The sequence below is a fragment of the Triticum urartu genome, chromosome 6A, assembly GCF_056163025.1.
Source record: "Triticum urartu cultivar PI428250 chromosome 6A, HENAU_Tu73, whole genome shotgun sequence".
Lineage (NCBI taxonomy): Eukaryota > Viridiplantae > Streptophyta > Magnoliopsida > Poales > Poaceae > Triticum > Triticum urartu.
In genome coordinates, this window is record NC_141878.1 from 186,742,792 (window position 1) to 186,766,487 (window position 23,696).

Consider the following 23,696-nt stretch of genomic DNA (forward strand, 5'->3'; position numbering starts at 1 on the left):
CGATCAGATCGTGGTGGAGAGTACTTCTCGAGTGAGTTTGATTCTTTTTGTGCGGAACACGGCATTATTCATGAGAGGACGCCTCCCTATTCACCCCAGTCAAACGGGGTTGCCGAGCGGAAAAATCGTACTCTAACTGATTTGGTTAACGCCATGTTAGATACATCGGGTTTATCCAAGGCATGGTGGGGGGAGGCTATATTGACGGCATGGAATGTCCTGAATAAAGTTCTGACAAAGGATAATGAGATCACTCCCTATGAGAAATGGGCGAAGAGGAAAACACTTTCGTACTTGCGTACTTGGGGCTGTTTGGCGAAAGTCAATGTGCCGATCCCCAAAAAGCGTAAGCTTGGACCCAAGATTGTGGACTGCGTTAATTTGGGCTACTCTAAGAACAGCGTTGGTTATAGATTTCTAGTAGTGAAATCTGAGGTACCTGACCAGAAGGTCGGTACAATTATGGAGTCTAAGGATGCTACATTCTTTGAGGATATTTTTCCTATGAGAGATATGCAAAGCACTTCTAGACAGGAATCTGAGGAGACTCCTAAGCCTGCCATTCCTATGGATTATTATGAACAAACACATGATGAAAATCCTGAGGAGGATGACGAGGAAACCCTTGGTAGGGGCAAGAGACAAAGGACTGCAAAGACCTTTGGTGATGATTTCTTCGTGTACCTCGTGGATGATACTCCCACTTCTATTTCAGAAGCGTATGCCTCTCCAGAAGCTGACTACTGAAAGGATGCGGTCCGTAACAAGATGGATTCCATCATGGCTAACGGGACATGGGAGATCACTGAGCGTCCCTATGGTTGCAAACCATTAGGATGTAAGTGGGTGTTCAAAAAGAAGCTTAGGCCCGATGGTACAATTGAAAAGTACAAGGCTAGGCTTGTGGCCAAGGGCTATGACTAGAAAGAAGAGGAAGATTTTTTCGACACTTATTCACCTATGGCTAGGCTGACCACCATTCGAGTATTACTCTCGTTGGCAGCCTCGCATAGTCTTCTCGTCCACCAGAGGGATGTTAAGACGGCTTTTCTGAATGGAGAGCTAAACGAGGAAATCTACATGCAACAGCCAAATGGCTTTGTGATAGATGGTCAGGAAAGAAAGGTGTGTAGGTTGCTGAAATCTTTATATGGCCTGAAGCAAGCACCTAAGCAATGGCATGATAAGTTTAATACAACTCTGACATCTATTGGTTTCATTGTTAATGAGGCTGACAAATGTGTATACTATCGCCATGGTGGGGGCGAAGGAGTTATACTGTGCTTGTATGTTGATGACATACTGATATTCGGAACCAACCTCAAAGTCATTGAGGAGGTCAAGTCGTTTCTGTCTCAGAACTTTGAGATGAAAGACCTTGGTGTGGCTGATCTTATCTTGAACATCAAGCTACTGAGAGATAATGAGGGTGGGATTACACTTCTGCAATCCCTCTATGTTGAGAAGGTGTTGAGTTGTTTTGGATATTCGGATTGCACACCATCTCAAACACCATATAATCCTAGCGTGTTGATTCGAAAGTCCAAAGGCACGGCTATAGATCAGTTGAGATGCTCTCAAATCATTGGTTCACTGATGTACCTAGCGAGCGCAACGAGGCCCGACATCGCGTTTCCTATGAGCAAACTGAGCCGGTTTGTTTTCAAACCGGGTGATGTACATTGGCATGCTGTTGAACGAGTTATGCGCTATCTGAAAGGTACTATGAACTATGGACTTCACTATACCGGAGACCCGTCGGTACTTGAAGGGTATAGTGATGCAAATTGGATCTCTGATGTTGATGAGATGAAGGCCACAACTGGGTATATGTTTACTCTTGGAAGTGGCGCTGTTTCCTGGAAGTCTTGCAAGCAAACGATCTTAACGAGATCGACAATGGAAGCAGAATTAACGGCATTAGACACATCTGGTGTTGAAGTGAGATGGCTTCGAGATCTTTTGATGGACTTGCCATTGGTTGATAAACCGGTTTCGGCTATCCTTATGAACTGTGACAATCAGACTATCATCACCAAGGTGAAGAGTTCAAAGGACAACATGAAGTCCACCAAACACATAAGAATGAGATTAAAAGCTGTCAGAAAATTAAGAAACTCCGGAGTGATAGCGTTGGACTATCTCCATACGGCTAAGAATCTGGCAGATCCCTTTACGAAAGGGCTATCACGTGTTGTGATAGATAATGCATCGAGGGAGATGGGTATGAGACCCACATGAGTTGCCATGGTGGTAACCCAACCTATGTGATCGGAGATCCCGTGAAGTAGGACCTGGGAAAACAAGCCAGTGGTGAACTAAGGAGAGTAACTATACTAACCCACTCCATTGGAGATGCAATACTCTCAAGACTGTATGGTAGGATGACTATTGTCTTAATGAGTTCCAAAGCTTATGTAAGCAAGATGCTTTCCTACAGAGCGATCTTTGGAGGAACACACCTATGTGAGCCCGACTGTTGGTCACGGTCTATGAGATTGGGGTAATCTCTAGTAAGCGCATGAATAGGCCAGGAGTGTGACTTATATGCTCCACCCGAGGGGTCAGCCTTCGGCAACCCAGTACTAGTAAGACATGTGGTGAAGCTTCTTTACGCCAAACTGACAATTCAAGGCATAGTCCATTGTTCAGTTGTGAAGGAGTGTAGCTACTTGCTCTAGGTGAAGCTCAACCTTAACAGGTCTTCACTAAAACACTGGTATATAGAAACAGCAATTAGAACAGAGGACACAATGGGCCCTCGAGATCTGGTGGGGGATTGCTGAAATTTGAGATGGGCTCTAGGCCCATATAGCAATTTCTGAAAAATCTCTAAGGGCCCATGTGGGTTTATTGGCACTAGGTGGAGTGGGAAGTTTAGTCCCACCCCGGAAGTGGAAAAGGAGTTGGACCTCCTTATAAGGGTTTCTCTTCTACATGCTATTGGAGCTTGAGAAGAGATGAGGCCCTCGCACACTCCTCCTCCGCCTCCCGCCTCGCCACGCCACGCCTCGTCACGACGCGCCGCGGGTTGCGGGATTGAGCCGAGCCGAGCTCACACCTATGCGCTTATTTTTGCCAATCACTAACAGAGAGTTCTCTGACAGCTGGGCCACGATCTGACACGTCAGATCATGGGCTGTCACGGACTCGGACATGGGTCGAGCCCACGTCTCTCCACGCGGCTGCGCCTATATAAGTGCGCGGTGTCTCCTAACCCTAGCCGCCACGAACAGATCACATCTGCTCCACGCGCACGCCCACCGTCGTTCCTTTGCTGCTGCCACTGGTGACTCCATCCCGTCCGCTGCGTACACGGTGGACGGGAGAGCAGGTCTCCGAAACCACGCCCTTCTGGTTCCTGTATGGGGTGAGGGGCGAATAGGTTTTTGGGCAGCGATTACGCGACTGCTCGCTTCCGATCGTCTACTTCCTCTACGTCCGCGTCGTCTTCATCATCACCATGTCCACCGACGCCGAACGTGCCGCCGCCGAGAAAGCTGAAGCTGACTAGAAGGCCGCCGAGGACGCCGCTGCTGCCACCAAAGTTGCGGCCTCTGCATGGCCTATTGGAGGGTATAACTCGTTTATCCCGCTCCTACTGTTTTCTCTTTTAGCCATGCTAGCGTTATACGTAGATCTTTCTACAATTAGCGTAGTATGTGCTTGCTTGACTGAATATCAGTATGCGTTTATTTGTGTCAATGCCATGCTAGTGATTTACTCGTGGATTAATTTAATCGAGAAATTGCCTATTTACTCAACAATCCAAAAACCTATTATGTGTAGGAATTTTTCGGCAAGTGGCTTTGCCGCTGCACTGAAACCGGATAAGTTTACCGGTACATATTTTAAGCGTTGGCAGACTAAGACCACTTTATGGCTCACGGCTATGAACGTGTTCTGGGTCACCGGTGTTTCCACGGGAACGATTGCTCCTGAACAGGAGAAGGCGTTCAAGGAGGCCACCGTTGTGTTTCTTGGAGCAGTTCTTAGCGTGATCGGAGATAAACTGGTCGACGCATATTTACATGTGCATGTCGCCAAGGACTTGTGGGAGGCGCTCGAATCTAAGTTCAGGGCCGCCGATGCCAGGAGCGAGATGTATATTATAGAGCAGTTCCACGATTATAAGATGGTTGAAAACCGTCCTGTATTGGAGCAGGCTCATGAGATAATATGCATTGTTAAGGAGCTTGAGCTTAAGTGCGAGTTACCGGGAAAATTTGTCACGGGGCTGCATAATCGCTAAGCTCCCTAATTCCTGGAGGAACTTTCCCACCACTCTGAAACATCAGAGGCGTGAATTCTTTGATAGCCTTGGCTCGGGCTCTTGTCATTGGTCCAAGTGATGTCGTTGGAGGTGTAGGTGCATCCGTGGGGATGATCGTGGGATGCTCCGCATCACTCTGCCTCCTCCAAACTTCATGCGTGATATGAAAGCATGAAGCTCCTCCAACTCAGCCCTCAACGGTCTGAGCATCCTTCTCACGTGTCACCCCCTCGGTTGTTTTCTCGTCAGCCTGATTTCCTCCACCTTCCTCTTGAGGCTCTCCAATTCCTTCACCATTTCAGTCTTCTCAGTTTCTGCCACAGACATGTTGTATTTCTCCTCTACTTCTGCAACCACCTCCAGTCGCTGCCTCTTTCTCCCTCTCATTTCTGCCTCTGCAACCACCTCCAGTCGCTGCCTCTTTCTCCCTCTCATTTCAGTCACGGTCCCCTTTTCTCCCTCTGGCTAGCAGCAGCTCCACGCAGCACACAACAGAATCAGATCAATAGCAAGCACCAGCCACACTCCTCCAGCAGAACAGCATCCTCCACTTCCCTTTCAATCAGCAGCACAACACTGCACCACTTCTCCTTCCTCAGCAGCAGGACAGCAGACCAACAACAAATTCAGCTTCAGGCAGCTACAGTCCTCTCTTCTCTCCCCTGCCACGACACCACAGCAACGCAGCAGCGGCTCTCTCCTTCTCTTACCACCAACAGCAAGCAGTAGCAATTCAGCGCAGTCCCAGCTGCCTCCTCTTCCCTTTCCAATCAGCAGCAGCACCAAATCAGCGCAGCACAGCAAGCAGCAACGAGCAGCCTCCACAGGCTTCCTTCTAGCACGACCTTCCTCTCCTCTACAAACAGCAGCAGTTCGTCCCCTCTCCTTCCTTCACCAATCTGCAGCAATCAGCAACCGCAGCCAGCCGCACTCAAGTGGGAGCAGCAGCAGTAGGACCCTTCTTCTCTCCTTTGGCGCGCGCAACAGCTCCTTTTTTTCATTGCTCTCCTACCAAGCTCGCTGCCTCCAGCTCGCAGGAACCAGCCAGCCACCGTCGCCCGCGCAGCTCCTCTTGCAGCACCCTGCCAGCCGCCATGACGCTCAGCTGCACGCGCGCGGGCGCACACACAGCCACACCCGCCCAGATGCGCCGCCGCCTCCTTGCCGGACTCCGCCGCCAGCCGGCGACTAGGCCACCGTCGCTGTCGTCCCCAGCACCTCGCCTACGTTTGATACCATGTTGAGTCGCGGGCTCACCCTGTCCGTGGCTGTGTCGTGTGTGTGTGTGTGCTCTAACGCCAAACATCCACCTTATTTGAGTAGCCCACGCTACAAACGTCCCACTGCTAGGTGCCAGCCAATTACCCAGCGTCCTCGAGCCTAGCGGCTAGTGCGCCTCAAGTCTCAATTTCCAATCAGCTCAAAATTTATTTACCAAAAAAGGCTTTCGCCCCGCTTTATATTATAAAGCAACCGCCCAAGCCAAACATCCAACAAGGTTCAAACACACACACACAAAGGTCTAGTACAGACAGTATACAAAGGGTTACTGTTGAGGGCACAGCTTAAAATTTATTCGTCTAAACAACATGAGTTATTCTGAATTTTTCAATTGTCCTTCGTATCTTGCTGGCATCCCGTGGTTCTTTTGTTTCTGGAAAACTATTTGCATAATCCTGCAATGATGACAGTTTTTCGGATTATTTGCTGTGTGAAAAAAGAAGAAATAAAGGAAAGTGTGCAAAACTAAAAGGTAATTTAAAAGAGTTATATTTGTTCATTTTATTATTTTAAAACGATAATTTGATGCCACATTGTTAAAGTTGTAGATTATTCAAGGTCAGATGATGTATTTTGCTAACTCCAACTATCCTTTAGTGGCATCATCATTAGCTTATTCATTTCAGTACGATGCCTCTTGACTTCTAGTATATGCTAAGAGCAAAGAAAAGAGGGCGCTCTTCTAAGAAACTAAATGTCCCTAAACATAAAGTTGGTTCATCATGAGAGGCATGTTCTGGAATAGCAGAGGTCTTGGTGACTTGGCTAAACACAAACACATTGCCGATTGTGTAAAGGATCATTCGTTGGACATTGTGGCTATCACTGAGTCGGGTAAACGTGATTTTCCAACACGTGATTTGGACCACTTTTCATGTGGTTTTGATTATGAATGGCACGTCTTGCCGCCGACCGGGAGGTCCGGGGGAATATTGCTAGGTATTAACTCTACATACTTACAACTATTGTCCACGACAAAGGGGGAGTATCATATTAAATTCCACCTTCGAAATAAGTCCGACAACTTCATCTGGAGTCTGGTGGCTGTATATGGTGCCGCTCAAGAGGAGTTTAAGTCTGCTTTTCTAAAAGAGCTGGTTAATACCTATCGAAACAATCCTCATCCCATGTTAATCGGGGGGGGGGGGGGATTTTAATATCCTTCGATATCAGCAGGTAAAAAACAACGATCGGTTTGACACTAGGTGGCCTTTCCTCTTTAATGCTGTTATTGACAGTCTCGATCTGAGGGAGATCACGATGTTTGGTCGTCAGTATACCTGGGCCAACAACCGTTCGGTGCCGACCTTTGAAAAACTAGACCGGGTGCTAGTTACCACTGACTGGGAATACAAATATCCCCTAGCATCGGTTCGGGCACTAGAAAGAATTGAGGCCTTATCGGATCACGCTCCGTTGCTAACCGATTTTGGACAACCAATCCCGAGTTCTAATCGTCACCAGTTTAAATTTGAACTGGGATGGCTCACTAGAGAGGGATTTCAGGTGCTAGTTAAGAAAGTGTGGGCACGCCAGCCCCGCGGTAACACACCCATCCAAAGATGGAATAATCGAATCCGCGCCTTGCGTCGATTCCTTCGAGGATGGGCCAAGCATACTACTGGCATTTACAAAAAAGAAAAGCTGCGTTTGTCTACCCTAATTGATTCCCTTGACAAAATAGCGAAGGTGAGGCCTCTGTCTGCTGTTGAGATCGAGCAAAAAAGCAATCTTAACGAGCAGATTGCCCGCCTACTACGTGAGGAGGAGATTAAATGGTACCAACGTAGCAAGGCGGATTCGTTAGTGCAAGGTGATGATAATACGAAATACTTTCAGATGCTAGCCAATGGTAGACATAGAAAGAAGCGTATATTCTCACTTGACCAGGAGGAAGGCCGAATAGAGGGGGACGTACCACTTAGAAATTTTATCACTAAGTTTTACAAAAGACCTTTTTGGGCCTTCATCCGAGACTAATTTTCAGCTAGACGAATCCGTTACTCATGACATTACTCAAGTTACGGAAGCGGAAAACGAATTCCTACCCTCTCCGTTTTCCGAGGAGGAAATTCGAACCGTTGTGTTTCAGATGGAACACAACAAGGCACCGGGACCGGATGGTTTTCCCGCAGAGTTCTATCAATGTTTTTAGGACATCATTAAGGCAGACTTGGTTCAGTTGTTTAACCAACTGCATTCCGAGGACCTTGATATTTCTTGTTTAAACTTTGGGGAAATTATCCTACTGCCTAAGATTAAGGAGGCTAGTCGTATTCAACAATATCGACCGATTTGCCTTCTCAATGTAAGTTTTAAATTTTTTTACGAAGGTAGCGACTAATCGGTTGAACAGTGTAGCTGACCATGTCGTAAAACCCACTCAAACAACATTTATGCAAGGTCGCAACATTTTAGATGGAGTGGTCGTCCTGCACGAAACTGTACATGAACTGCACCGGAAAAAAATGAATGGTGTCATTCTTAAAATTGATTTTGAGAAAGCCTACGACAAAGTTAAGTGGCCCTTCCTGTTGCAAACATTGCGTATGAAGGGTTTTTCACAAAAATGGTGCCGCTGGGTAGAGAGCTTTGTCTCTGGCGGTAGTGTGGCCATAAAAGTTAATGAAGATGTTGGCAACTATTTTCAAACAAGGAAGGGGCTTCGTCAAGGCGACCCCGCATCTCCTATTCTGTTTAACATTGTGGCCGACATGCTAGCTACCCTAGTGGAGCGGGCCAAGCTGGATGGTCAAATTAGCGGGGTCATTCCACACTTGGTAGAAGATGGTCTATCCATTCTACAATATGCGGATGACACGATTCTATTTATGGATCATGATCTAGATAAAGCAAGAAATCTCAAGCTGCTCTTATGTGCCTTTGAGGAACTTTCTGGTCTCAAAATTAATTTTCATAAGAGTGAACTTTTTTTGCTTTGGAGATGCTGCAGAATCTCCGAGTATGCTGAGATTTTTGGATGCCGGCTCGGGCAGTTTCCGATTAGGTATCTGGGTATCCCCATACACTATCGGCGTTCAACTATCGCTGAGTGGAAGCATGTGGAAGAGAGACTTGAGAAACGTTTAGCCAGTTGGAAGGCCAAACTCTTGTCTTATGGGGGGCGGTTGATCTTGATCAATTCCGTCCTAAGCAACATGGTTTTATACATGTTGTCATTCCTCCACCTGCCGAAAGGGGTTCTACAGCGTCTAGATTACTTTAGATCCAGATTTTTTGGCAGTGTGATAACGAAACCAAGAAATATAGACTGGCTAGGTGGAGCGTATTATGCAGACCTAAAAGCCAAGGGGGGCTGGGAATCCAAGACCTTGAGATTAAAAATATCACACTTCTCAGCAAGTGGGTCTAATTCATTGGAAACCTGTATGGAGTATGGCAAGAAATCATTCGCAACAAGTATGTGGGATCCAATGCCATCTCTCAAATTCATTGGAAACCTGGGGATTCACATTTTTGGAGTGGTGTCACGAAGTCCAAGGAATTCTTCTTCCAATTTGGGACCTTCTTGGTTAGGGACGGTGGTCAGGTTCGTTTCTGGGAAGATACCTGGCTAGGGAACACTCCATTAATGGTGCAATATCCGAGCTTGTACCGGATCGTCAGACATAAATTTGTCACGATCAAACAAGTCTTAGGACAGGAAAACCCCGATATTTCTTTCCGTAGGGATCTTTTGGGCACTCGTCTGACAACATGGAATGAATTACTCACTCGCCTGGAGGACATTCAACTGTCAGATGAGCCGGACACTTTTCGATGGAACTTGCATCAGAATGGCAAATTTTCGGTCAAATCCATGTATGATGCAATGGTTCATTATGATGTTCCAGTAGATAACAGGAAATTGTGGAAGCTAAAAATTCCCCTAAGAGTGAAGATTTTCCTCTGGTTTCTTAACAAAGGAGTCATCCTAACTAGAGATAATCTGGCACGACGAAACTGGCATGGTTCCAAGACATGTGTCTTTTGCCAACATGACAAGTCTATCAAACACCTATTTTTTGAGTGCAAGTTCGCTCGGGCAGTTTGGGCTATGGTCCAAGTAGCTTCGAATTTATACCCACCACGTAGTGTACGGAATATGTTCGGCAACTGGTTGCGGGGTATAAATAAACAATTTTTTGCACATATTCTTGTGGGAGCGGCGGCCTTATGCTGGGCAATGTGGCTTACCAGAAATGATGTGGTTTTTAACAATAAATGTGTCTCATCTCCTATGCAGGTTATTCATGTTTGTACATGATGGCTCCGTACTTGGTCTATCCTGCAGAAGCCGGAAGACAGGGATATTTTTATGATGGCGTCTACACGGCTGGAGCGTACGGCCAGGGAGGTTTTCTACCCCCATGGAAGGCGGTGTGATTTACGGATAGGATCTACCGCTCCTTAGGCTGGACACGATTTATTGCTTGGCATTGTATCAAATTATTTTATTTTTAGGGTACTCTGAACTTTTTGGTTGTGTGCATCTAGCTATGCAGAGGCCGGGCTTTCTTTCGATATGATTGTATCATCTCGATATATATCTATTCAATGAAAAGTCCTTTATCGAAAAAATCAAACACATTGCGATTGGTAAATTTTTGGTTGAATTTACATATCATTGTCTCAATGTGAGACTTGTGCATAAGGGTTATTTTTCTCTAGCTCTGCCCCTGTTTACGCCTTTTATGTTGAAATATGAGTTGTGCTATGACATGTAATGAACTTAAGTTTAGTTCGTATTATTGAATTGTTGTTGCTGATATGCTTTGTAGTGATATGTCATATGATGTCAAAGTTTAGTTAATTTTTGAATTTTTATTATTGTCCCCTCGCCAGCAGAGTTCCTTATCCCTCCCAACATTCAGCAATCTTCTTCTTCCTATCCCGACGTCAACCATCGGCCCTCCTGCATATCCCCAACCCTAAGTGGCTGGTACTTGATGTCCCCTTATGGCATATAATTAATCTTCATTTTCAGAAAGAATTAAACATATCTGCGTACTGATATTTTCTAATGACATATCTTTGTATCTCTACTGGTGCTGAATAATATTGCCTATATTGAATACAGGTGTACAAAATTATTTTCTGGTGTACTTCTAGGAATTACATTTACAGCACCATAGGTTTGACATGATTTAAGAAGCTAGATTATGAGGATGATATAAGAAAAAATCGGCATTTGATATGTTTCATGTGTGCATCTCTACTCAGTGAATAACTCCTCTCATCCAAACATTGTAGAGAATATATCAGAACAAAGAGCTGATGCTAAACCAGAGGACAGAGACTAACTTCTATTTACTGGGCACAGCTAGAAATACTTGTAACTTCATGTTTTCTGAATTTAGTTCATCAGTTCTTTCGCGAGTAAACGGAAGTTTATTTGCATAGTATGGCACCATGCGAAAAGCAAATGGCTCTTATCTCACTATCACATGATCATGTGGTGCACAGTAATAAAATAAGAAAAAATAAGTTTCTGAATAAACATGCATGCAGATGTTTGAATTCTGCACATGCATATACATTTTCTTGGATTCATGAAGTAGAGATCATTTTTACATGCTTGGTAAAAAAACAATTATTTAGTGCTCCAAAAAATTTTTACAACACTAAGTCTCTTATTTCAACAGAGCACTTTTTCCCCCAAAACTTACAAAAGCATAGAAGGCACTAAGGAATCTACATGTTTCACTGTTTTTACATTTAGAACTTAGTTTTTTTTGGACTGGGAGCCCGTGCACTGATGCAGCTTTGAGTGCTCAGTTTTCCTAGCATACTTTGCTACTGCTGTCGAATTATAATGACAATAATTGAAGCCATATATTGGAAATTCCCACACAGAACTTCGCAATTTGCAAAAAAGAAAATAAGTACTGTCAGAAATATCGCACTTTGGATGCGTATGGATCCTAAGCAAGATTAGTTATATAGCATTGGTAAGCAAGGGTATGTATTTGGTATAAAACAAAAGGCTAGCTTTGCCAAGCAAACTAGCCTCAATGGTCTAGAGCAACCAGAGCCGAAGCCAAATCAGCTCTCTTCCAGCAACAAGCAATAAAAGTAATGCCTACCCATGTAGCCTAGCTTTTCCAAGCAAACTACCATTTGTTAGTCAGCTCATATTTCTCTGTTAGCTAGTAGCAGGCTGAAAGAACTTAACAAGTAGCCTATCCATTGTAGGCTGTAGCTTGTGCTAACGAGAAATCCTTGCACATCTAGCCAGCACGAGCAGAAGATCCAAACACACAACACACTCTTACTCACCTTCATCTATTGTCAAAGATGAGTATTCATATAAGTTGTTCGTAGAAACACATCACAATTATATATTGCATTAAGATATGTATTCATACCGTCTCATCCTTAAGGAGGTTCCGTAAACAATCAGAGTAAGTGCCAACTTGATGCCGAATTTCCACAAAGTCAGCTCTCCACTATGAAGGGAAGAATATTGTTAAGGAAGTACCTATTAGAGAAGTAACAAAGTTATGAATAGTTCATGAACAATTAGCACCTCCAGAGACAACTTTATGAGATCATGTTCTATATCTGAAAACTCCGTCAGCAGCTCACGCTTAACAAGATTCTTTACAAAGTCATCCTGCATATCGCAACAGAGTTAAAATATAATGTGTAGAAGTATGTAGTGGTACTTGTATTGACGCAAATAATTACCTTAGACTTAGATGATATAAATCCATCCATATGATGATCTAGCCCACCGGAAACCAAAAGCTTATCAAACTCTTTATGCAGGCGTATTTGCTCCATCGCCCAATAATACTGGAAAAGATAGTTCATTACAAAATTTAAGCTCATCAAAGTAAAAAAATAAAGGTACCAATACATAAATAAAGAACTCATAAGTTAAGTTTTCAATTTTCTTAACTCAGATTTGAATTTTCAGTTTCGTGACTGGTTATTTGAAACCATTGGTAGTCTGTCATACCCAAGATAAGCTTAGATCCAAATTTGCAATTATTTCAAGTTACCACACTACTTAATTGTTTTATGGTTTCCATTACCCAACTTTTCCCCTATTGTCAACCTAGGTCCAGAATTTGAGTAAGTTCTATAACCTCCGTCTGTATTATTCCATATAGGTCACATTAATCTACATGCAATACAAACATACCAGATACACAAATAAGGCGTGAAATGTGATGCCTTCTAAACAAACTTATTCTTGTAACATTGCAGTGAACTTTACGAAATCAAGCGAAAAGAGAAGACCCGGACAAGTAACACATTAGAAATTGTGGAGTCGAAACCTTATGAAGTATACAAAAGAACTTGATTGAAAATGATTGTTAGAATAAATCCGGGACACTCTGTCGATCATCCGAGGACCAAGCAATCACACGAGCACAACACCGAGATTTGTTAACGAGGTTCACCGATATGGCTACATCCCCGGGGTCTGACTACGGGCGCTCCTCCCCGTGACACCGTCACAATACCGCACACCGGCCACCCGGCCACCGGCACACGCCGCCGGCTCCCCCTTGCGTGCCTGTGCTATTATGTTGGCATAGGTTACATCGTGTATCTAGCCCTGCTATATATATGAGAGGCCTAGGATACAAGTGTCCTACTTGGACACGACTCCATATTCTATCTAAACACAATACAACTACAAGTCCAACTGTAACCTACCTTGTACACAATATTCGACACAACTCTAACAAACTCCACCTTGGCGAATATTCTCCACCACCTTGAATTCGTCAATGCGTTAAACTTCCATGTACATTCGACTTGAACTTATCCCATGAGTACCGCTGCTACTCCAAAGACTCCATATGACTCCGCCCGCAACTTGTAGTCCCTCCTTTTCTTGACCACAGTCAACACTCGAGCAAAATTAAGTTCCTTGTTACTCTAGTTTGTGCTCCCAACTTCCAGAGCATCAGTCCAACGCCATCACACATTGATCACTGACCTGCGTGAAAGTGAACAACTCACATATTGGGTGTCACACATAAGAGTTACCTGAACTCAACATCACCGCTCCTTTCTTGACCGCCTGTCTGAAACTTGAAGGAATTTCACCATTGCTTGTAGTCATCCGAGTCAAATTCGCAGTTTTCTCACCACATGTATGACCACCAGAGCCCTGACCCGTCTCCATGTCCCGTGCGTACCGCACACCTCGCCGCTATTACCGCGTCGAGCCTCTCAGCTGTCCCAATCGAGTGTCAAGGGTCGTGAACCCACACCACTCAACCCCCACCGCAGAGTACCACCGATCATCACCTACCGATGACGAGTTTCACGCTTCCATCAGACCACTGGGCTCCAGTCCGAATTACGTGTCACTCGCTTTTCCCCGCTGAATAGGCTTCGACTCTCTGAGCTCTTACGCCGTAGCCCCTCAATCAGCTCCACCTTCAACATGACTTCATGGTGGTTGTACGTGCAACCCCGCACCCCGTCGACTCCAAGCTCTCGTGTGCACCGTCTTGAATCAACCCCGCGCCATAGCCTTGTCGAAGCCACACAAGCCCTCTGGACCTGCGCCACATGTTTCCATGCCCAGAAGTCGGTCACCATCGGCATCACGCTCCTATGTCATCGTCGCCGATCCCACCACCGTCTTCTGTACCAACCGACATGCGTCGATCCCATCACACTGTCTAGTCCGACCCAGCCGATCTCGTTCGACTGTACGACACGCTCAAGGCTCCCATACCGTCTTCCACGAATTCCCATCCATCACATGATACTTCCATCTCAGCTGTCATGACTTCCCACAACGCCTTTAAGCATCCCTGTTGTGCCAACAAATCTTTCACCCGTGTTTGCCATAACCCAAGGTTTCCAGTTCCGTGAATTTCTCCACCTCAAACCCGGTACCCGTTAGCGCCATGTTTGTTTGTATGACTGACCCTGCGAAAAATTATCCAAGCTACCAACGCAATGCCCAAGTACACGAACAACCTCCACGTACTAATAGCAATTCCAACCAAAAAACCTTCTGGTCTTCTCATGTGGCATCGCTCCTAAGCCCAACTCTGAATGCTAGCTTTTGCCTTGTCCTGTTCTCCTTGATGGATGTGTATCATGATAGATTTTCTTTCCGCTGATATGATCTGTTTGTCCGTGTCGGCTCTTTTGGTCCAAAACAAATCCCGTATACCTCCTACAGCACGTACCACCATCCGAGTCACAGCGCCTCTCCGCGTATACCCGAGCGGCCTGGCCTAGCCTACGGCCGTGCTCCTGGACATGACAACGCCTATCAGCCCACGGCTCAGCTGAGCCTGACACGACTTGGTCAGCCGTGTGAGCAATCCGCCTGCTGCTGTTTATGCGATATGCCGCCGCTCCACCCTCCGATCTCGCCGAACCGGCTTTAGTACAAGCTGTACGCTGCTGCCATGTGATCCGCTTTCTTGGATCTAACGACGTCTCCAGATCACTTCCGTCCGCTGTGACTCCACGCTGACGATGACCATGACATCGAATCTTCCTCCTCTAGATCAATAATTTACCTCCGAACAACCTAACTTATGATACCACTTGTTAGAATAAATCCGAGACACTCCGTCGATCATCCGAGGACCAAGCAATCACACGAGCACGACACCAAGATTTGTTAACGAGGTTCACCGATATGGCTACATCCTCGGGGCCTGACTACGGGCGCTCCTCCCCGTGACACCGTCACAATACCGCACACCGGCCACCCGGCCACCGGCACACGCCGCCGGCTCCCCCTTGCGTGCCTGTGCTATTATGTTGGCATAGGTTACATCGTGTGTCTAGCCCCGCTATATATATGAGAGGCCTAGGATACAAGTGTCCTACTTGGACATGACTCCATATTCTATCTAAACACAATACAACTACAAGTCCAACTGTAACCTACCTTGTACACAATATTCGACACAACTCTAACAAACTCCACCTTGGCGAATATTCTCCACCACCATGAATTCGTCAATGCGTCAAACTTCCATGTACATTGGACTTGAGCTTATCCCATGAGTACCGCTGCTACTCCAAAGACTCCATATGACTCCGCCCGCAACTTGTAGTCCCTCCTTTTCTTGACCACAGTCAACACTCGAGCAAAATTAAGTTCCTTGTTACTCTAGTTTGTGCTCCCAACTTCCAGAGCATCAGTCCAACGCCATCACACATTGATCACTGACCTGCGTGAAAGTGAACAACTCACATATTGGGTGTCACACATAAGAGTTACCTGAACTCAACATCACCGCTCCTTTCTTGACCGCCTGTCTGAAACTTGAAGAAATTTCACCATTGCTTGTAGTCATCCGAGTCAAATTCGCAGTTGTCTCACCACATGTATGACCACCAGAGCCCTGGCCCGTCTCCATGTCCCGTGCGTACCGCACACCTCGCCGCTATTACCGCGTCGAGCCTCCCAGCTGTCCCGGTCGAGTCTCAAGGGTCGTGAACCCACACCACTCAACCCCCACCGTAGAATACCACCGATCATCACCGACCGATGACGAGTTTCACGCTTCCATCAGACCACTGGGCTCCAGTCCGAATTACGTGTCACTCGCTTTTCCCCGCTGAATAGGCTTCGACTCTCTGAGCTCTTACGCCGTAGCCCCTCAATCAGCTCCACCTTCAACATGACTTCATGGTGGTTGTACGTGCCACCCCGCGCCCCGTCGACTCCAAGCTCTCGTGTGCACCGTCTTGAATCAACCCCGCGCCATAGCCTTGTCGAAGCCACACAAGCCCTCTGGACCTGCGCCACATGTTTCCATGCCCAGAAGTCGGTCACCATCGGCATCACGCTCCTATGTCGTCGTCGCCGATCCCACCACCGTCTTCTGTACCAACCGACATGCGTCGATCCCATCAGACTGTCTAGTCCGACCCAGCCGATCTCGTTTGACTGTACGACACGCTCAAGGCTCCCATACCGTCTTCCACGAATTCCCATCCATCACATGATACTTCCATCTCAGCTGTCATGACTTCCCACAACGCCTTTAAGCATCCCTGTTGTGCCAACAAATCTTTCACCCGTGTTTGCCATAACCCAAGGTTTCCAGTTTCGTGAATTTCTCCACCTCAAACCCGGTACCCGTTAGCGCCATGTTTGTTTGTATGACTGACCCTGCGAAAAATTATCCGAGCTACCAACGCAATGCCCAAGTACACGAACAACCTCCACGTACTAATAGCAATTCCAACCAAAAAACCTTCTGGTCTTCTCACGTGGCATCGCTCCTAAGCCCAACTCCGAATGCTAGCTTTTGCCTTGTCCTGTTCTCCTTGATGGATGTGTATCATGATAGATTTTCTTTCCGCTGATTTGATCTGCTTGTCCGTGTCGGCTCTTTTGGTCCAAAACAAATCCCGTATACCTCCTACATCACGTACCACCATCCGAGTCACAGCGCCTCTCCGCGTACCTCCGCGTATACCCGAGCGGCCTGGCCTAGCCTACGGCCGTGCTCCTGGACATGACAACGCCCATCAGCCCACGGCTCAGCTGAGCCCAACACGACCTGGTCAGCCGTGTGAGCAATCCGCCTGCTGCTGTTTATGCGATACGCCGCCGCTCTACCCTCCGATCTCGCCGAACCGGCTTTAGTACAAGCTGTACGCTGCTGCCATGTGATCCGCTTTCTTGGATCTGACGACGTCTCCAGATCACTTCCGTCCGCTGTGACTCCACGCTGACGATGACCATGACATCGAATCTTCCTCCTCTAGATCGATAATTTACCTCCGAACAACCTAGCTCATGATACCACTTGTTAGAATAAATCCGAGACACTCCGTCGATCATCCGAGGACCAAGCAATCACACGAGTACGACACCGAGATTTGTTAACGAGGTTCACCGATATGGCTACATCCCCGGGGCCTGACTACGGGCGCTCCTCCCCGTGACACCGTCACAATACCGCACACCGGCCACCCGGGCGCCGGCACACGCCGCCGGCTCCCCCTTGCGCGCCTGTGCTATTATGGCATATGTTACATCGTGTGTCTAGCCCCGCTATATATGAGAGGCCTAGGATACAAGTGTCCTACTTGGACACGACTCCATATCCTATCTAAACACAATACAACTACAAGTCCAACTGTAACCTACCTTGTACATAATATTCGACACAACTCTAACAATGATCAATTGAGAACTTCAATATGTATATCAGCATAAGGTATCATTTTCATAATTAGATTCAAGAATGATTCCTTAGCATGTATAGACATGCAATAGACAAGTTATCAACTTGACATTTTGTGAAGGTCAGTATCAGAGGAAACAGAAATAAAAGAGGCTGTTAACAATGAAGCCAATAACCTCATGTATCAGTCACGTACCTTGTTATCTTTAAGCTTAGTCTCAAAAAATGCATATGCATAAGGCTGCAAATGCAACTTAAAATCACGTGTAGCTGGTACTACTTGCTGCAAAGACAAAACAAAATGGAAGGGACTCCTAGTCACGCCAAAGTGCTAAGAAGTCAGAAAATTGATGCAAGAACATACCTGGACGTATTCTCTATCATTCGCCTTGTTATAATGATCAACTATCCACAAAAGTTTGTCCATGTGGCTCTAAAGAACAACAAAATTTGTTTAGTTGCACCCCAATAAACAGTTCAGAAAAGGAAAGGTAAAAAAAAATATTCTCAAAGAAAGTACAAAGCTTTAAAAGTTCCACAAGGCACCTGGCGTATCAGAGGATGATATACAGGTTCCCAAAGAAGTAATACAGTGAGCAGAAACTACAAAGATAGAAAACAAATGCTCAGATCAATCATCAAACAGACTACTTAACAGAACACGTTATTTACTCCACCGAATTCTGTTAACACGTTATTTGGGATATGGCTTAATGGGATTGAGCCTGACTTAGCGAGACATATTCATGTGGGAGTATACGCTTTATTATGGACTATCTGGAATTGCAGAAATGATTTGGTTTTTAACAGAACATCACGATTTCATTTTATGCAGGTTATCTTCAGAGCCACGGCATTGATCCGTTCGTGGTCGCTACTCACTCCGATGGAGGCCAGGGAGCATTTGGTTACTGGATCTATCCGCTGGGAGATGGTAGCTCGGAATATCTTCAACCGGTTTGGATGACGGTCATGTAATAGGATAGGCAATTAGTTTACCTATCTTGCTTTAGCCAGCCAGTTGTGGCGCCCCTGTTTTGGCTAGTTTGTGTTTCTAGCCTATTTGGCTCTGAGTGAGCTTTTGTTTCAGTTCGAGACTTTGAGACCTTGTTACAACCTTATTTATTTGTTTTAATAAGATGGCCGTATGCATCGTTCTGATGCAGAGGCCGGGGTAACCCCTTTTCGAAAAAAAAATCAAACAGACTACTTTTATTTACTAATTCTACAGGCAAACAAAATACTCACATCAACGTTATCTAACAGAGCCCATTCAGGAAGATTATATTGTATCTCAGAATTATTTTGGAGACGACGAATAATATCAGAAGAATGATCGGAGACCTGCAAACATTAATACGTGACCTGTGGTGCTTCAACTATACTAACACAAAATGCAGCGCATTGGATTAATACCTTGATGTAAGGCTTGAGTTCGATTAGTTTGCTAATAAATTCAGTTTTTTCCCTTTGGTATATAAGGCCATTCAATGAATAAAATTGTTGCTACAAGGACAGACAAAAAAAATGTTAGACAAAATATTCATATATATACATGAGAAATTCATCGCAAAATGCTTATATCAAAGCGAAGAGTATATCAAGCTGCTTACTTGCCGCAAAGATGAGATGGTCAACATGTAAGGGTGCTCACAGCTGTTGATGCCATACTTAGATCTGAACTCTGGCCTCAATTTCTGTAAGAGAGCTTCTTCTTCCAAATAATCACGCTGCAAGTGTTTATAATCAGAGAAGTTGTATTGGTCCCTTGATATCAGAAAAGGCATGGACAACAAGCCTTGCAGAGTACCATCAACAAGAAGTAATGTTTTATATATTTTTAAAGAAATAAATGTATTACGAAGAAAATATTTTCCTCTACAATCCCGTTTTATGCAATACATGAAAAATAATTTCTAACAAAAACCTTATTGTCTCATGTTTGATTTCCTTTAAAGTTTCAACTATCAAATAATTCCTAGATCTATTGAAGCAAGGTGGAGGGATCTCGTTTATTAACAACAATTATGCAATTGTTGTCTTAGCCTCCCATTAGTTAACCATAGTGCAAAGCATTGCAGCAGATGCCCATATTTGTTTATATTTTTAGGTAAAACACTGGCCGTGACAAGGTTGTCCACCTTGCACACATAAAAAATGCACAAGATCAAAAACACAACTTCCACCTGCATACAGAACTGTTTTTTATCAAAAAAACTGCAGAAGCCTCACCGTAACAAAATACAATAATAATCATTATATTTGATCATAAGATAATATTGTCCAAAGCAATAACAGGTCCAACAAACAAATTACCTCATCAGAGACATCAATGGAATCCACTTGTTCCAACATTTCCATATAAGCAGGAAGGTATCTCTGAAATTCATCTTCATACTGGTTGTAACATGAAAGAGGATGTTATAACCAAGAAATGTCTACCAAAAGAAAATGAAGTAATGAACCTTCAAAGATGCTCAGAATCTATAAAAATAGGAAAGGAACATACTTCCCAATTCCAGTCACATCCCTCAGGAAGTTCCTTAGCAGCAGAACCCGCCTTTACTCGAAGATTTTCCTTTTCATTTTCCAACCAGGATGTAAATTTATTTTCAGCGCGGCAGCTTTCTTTATCTTCTCCATCAGAACCCTATCACAGATACATGAATGAACGAGTATGTTATGCAGGGAATCCATATAGGCAACATGGAGCCCAGCAGGCACAAAGCATATGGCTGCAGGAGCAGCAACAAGAAATCAGAGTTTAAGTTGGGTTTAAGTCAATCCTTGTGGTGCATGTGTCAGCCAAAACTATGAAATTAGCTAGTAAACCCCATCAGAAGTAAATACCACTACGGAAGTCCTAATTGGTCTTCAGCCATGTCTTTTAGGTAATTGCTGCCGCCATCCTCTATAAAATGAAGCCACCACAGTTGGTTGAGCGAGCTAATTAACAAATCGTAACCCTGATCCCTCTTCTCTATCCTACCCCGGTTACCCTTCCCTCCAAAGCAGCAATCTGGCATCGCAACACCAGCAGGCTGATGATTCATCGTCCAGACACCTTTTGGGCACAGCATCAACCCTATCATAGACCATGACTGTATCTGACTACTAAGACCGAGCTGCAACATACACCGCCCTCCTGCCAACAAGACCACGTGAAATTGGTAGCAGGAGCCAGTTACAGTTAGTCAAGAACTCAGGAACAGTGCAGCAGCTCCACCGTGACATCTGCACCCGCCTCTCGACTCTAAAGAGTGCGAACACCAGCACACATAGCATTGTCCCTGGCGCCCGGCCAGATATTCGGCCGTCAACTCCAACCATATAACTCCACCATTGCATCAACCGCTCTCTCGATTACATACCCATCAAACCATCATGCCCACTATCCAACACCTGGCCTCCAGCACACCACCTCCGCTAGCCACCACCAAGACGCAGACCCATCTGCCCAATATTGCGCCCATCACCTCCCAAACCAATCCAGTTATCTCCGCTTTCCCTGCACAATTCCTCCATAGAATCATACTGCCTACTACCACCAGTTACCATCCTATTCACCACCTTCCCTTCCCCCTAACCTTGTAAGCTCTTTTCTCACAATCCCAAGTATGCTAAGCTCGAGTACCCACAGTTTGAAGAAGACTCATTGTCATCGCTGAAGCAATGCAAGCAAATTTTTAAGGGCCAGCAGACAATGGAGGCAAACAAGCTGTCGCTCACCTTGTTCCATCTCAACGGCAAAAAGCATGTACCCAGTGAATTCTATAAATTGCAAATATGAAGTGTATTTGAAGTGCATAAATCATACATCGTAGTGACTCCCTTGCATTAATAACTTACCTTTACCAGAGAAAGGTATAAGTCTTCACAAAGAGCATGCAGCTCTTTGTCCACACTACCATCTGTACTTGACCCCGATTCTTGTCTTAGGCTCTGGGTTGCACATTGGAGCTCATTGTCTAGACGCCGAATCAGACACGGGAGCAGATCATCTACAATCAAATGCTCAAGCCGCACATCATTTGTTGAAACTGCAAGCTGAATCAGATAACGGCAAAAGGGAAGAGCCTTGATTGCTGCTTCATCATCCACAAAGTATCCAAAGAAGCTCATCCTCAACTTCTCAAAGAAATTATGATGTAGAAGAAACCTGTTAAAAATTACTACCTTTTTACATTGTTTTTCTTTCATAATCTATTTGCGACTTCTAATAAATAGACATAGAATTGCATTATTTAACAGAATTTGACTAAAATTGTACCTGCAGAAAGAAGGTGGTGCCATGGAGTTCAAATCTTGAGAAGAGACAGTGTCCTTGTTGCAGATAGGTTTAACATCTTCATGTAGAGGCGCAACAGTTTTTTCCATCAATTCTAAGGCATTAAGCAAATCTGACACCTTTCGAGTAAACTCTAGCAGTAGCTTATATCTCGTTTTATTTATTTGTTCATCTTCTCCAACGAGATTACCATAGTTGAGAAGGTTGCGTGGTTGTCTTTTATAAAGAAGATAAAACCAAGTACCATGAAGTCTATCCTCGCACTCCAATAGTATGGGCTCTAATAAGTTGACTGTCCACTCCTCCAAGATTTCAACGGGACAATGCTTGACCAGAGGAATAACTACAAGATGGATAAGCTTCCCTAAATGCCTCAATTCCATACACTCCAAAGCTTCCGTGAATGCATTACCAACAGATAGACTTTCCAATAACTTAGGGAATGCCCCCTTGATGGTTATACATAGACCTATAAAATTGTACCTGTGACAATGATATAAGCAGTAAATAACATGGTTATCATAATGAACACTCGATGTAGAATTTAAGTTCATGCCACTCAAGAAAACTCTCACTGCAAACATTTGACGCCCATCATTTCCAAGTACTCCAGTCTCGATCGACCAAAAAAATACAAAAAGAAACAGTATATCTGAACCGCTATAGCAATGTACTTACACTCTCTGTCGAGTTCCCTCTAACAGTGCCTTTGTCTCATTCTCGCGGAATATTTCCTGACTGTCAATAGTGTACAGCCCATCAGAAATTTCAAGCAAATGATCAAGCTCCATACAGCTCAAGCTTTTAGCCTTTTCAACAGCTTTAGGCAACAAGTCAGCACCAATTTCCGCTCTCCAAAGTACATGTATACAACGGAGCAGCTGAAAAAATATGAAAGAAATAGATTGTAAACACACGGCTGTATGCAACCTAGAATCTGTTGTGTATTTACAATCAATGTTCAGGCACAACTGCAATTTAGAGGATCATTTACCCGCAAAAACAGAGGAATGATTAACTCCAAAAGAGCTATGGAGAAAACATCACAAGCACCATACTCCTTTATTCCGCTCATAAGCTTTTCATCACAGAATTTCATAACGTGATAAGACATCTTCAAAAATTTACCATCAGAAAATAGATTGCTCAATCCAGACATGGTACACACATATTTCTTATTCCACTCCTTCTGGGTCCATATTCTGTTGAGAGAATTAAATAGATATGGAAGCATACCCATATATTGCTGAATCCTGTAAAATAGTTCAAAGGTAAGTAGCCGCTTTGTAACTGCTCCCTCTGCTCTTAAATAAGTGATATTTTTTTACTTGCAAGGTACAAATTATACCATAAACTGTAGTAATAGCATGATCATAAATTCATAACTAAATTAATAGAATCCTTCTGTCAATACTCCTGTTAAGTCTCAACTATGAAATTTGGTGCATTTAATGCTCTAAAGAATAGCAACCTGTATTCCCATGAGACCAAGTACATTACACATACATGTGCAGTACATATGCACAAAACCCCCAGTACAGTGGTCATATGACACAGCTAATATGTGGAAACTATGCACATCTCTAACATTTAATATACTGCTCCCGGCCTACTGAACAATGTCTCGTGTTACCAATCGAAATAATTTTGTTCATATTGGAAGTCCATTTTGAAGATAAGGACCGCAGGCTTCTAAAATGTCATTTATTTG

At 44.6% G+C, this 23,696-nt stretch overlaps 1 protein-coding gene across 1 annotated transcript in view; it reads right to left on the bottom strand.

Annotated features, from left to right (window-relative positions):
* The window catches only part of LOC147964681 (uncharacterized), a 38,327-nt gene that overhangs the window by 11,029 nt on the left and 3,602 nt on the right, over positions 1–23,696 (bottom strand). Inside the window, exons 5-18 of the mRNA XM_087530104.1 lie at positions 22,664–22,866; positions 21,968–22,468; positions 21,547–21,856; positions 20,207–20,347; positions 20,014–20,094; positions 19,311–19,427; positions 19,114–19,203; positions 18,946–19,041; positions 18,244–18,300; positions 18,062–18,130; positions 17,894–17,980; positions 12,245–12,352; positions 12,084–12,170; positions 11,923–12,003 (exon numbers count right to left, since the gene is read on the bottom strand). Of these exons, the coding sequence (XP_087386230.1) occupies positions 11,923–12,003; positions 12,084–12,170; positions 12,245–12,352; positions 17,894–17,980; positions 18,062–18,130; positions 18,244–18,300; positions 18,946–19,041; positions 19,114–19,203; positions 19,311–19,427; positions 20,014–20,094; positions 20,207–20,347; positions 21,547–21,856; positions 21,968–22,468; positions 22,664–22,866 (2,028 nt within the window). The remainder of the gene's footprint in view (positions 1–11,922; positions 12,004–12,083; positions 12,171–12,244; positions 12,353–17,893; positions 17,981–18,061; positions 18,131–18,243; positions 18,301–18,945; positions 19,042–19,113; positions 19,204–19,310; positions 19,428–20,013; positions 20,095–20,206; positions 20,348–21,546; positions 21,857–21,967; positions 22,469–22,663; positions 22,867–23,696) is intronic.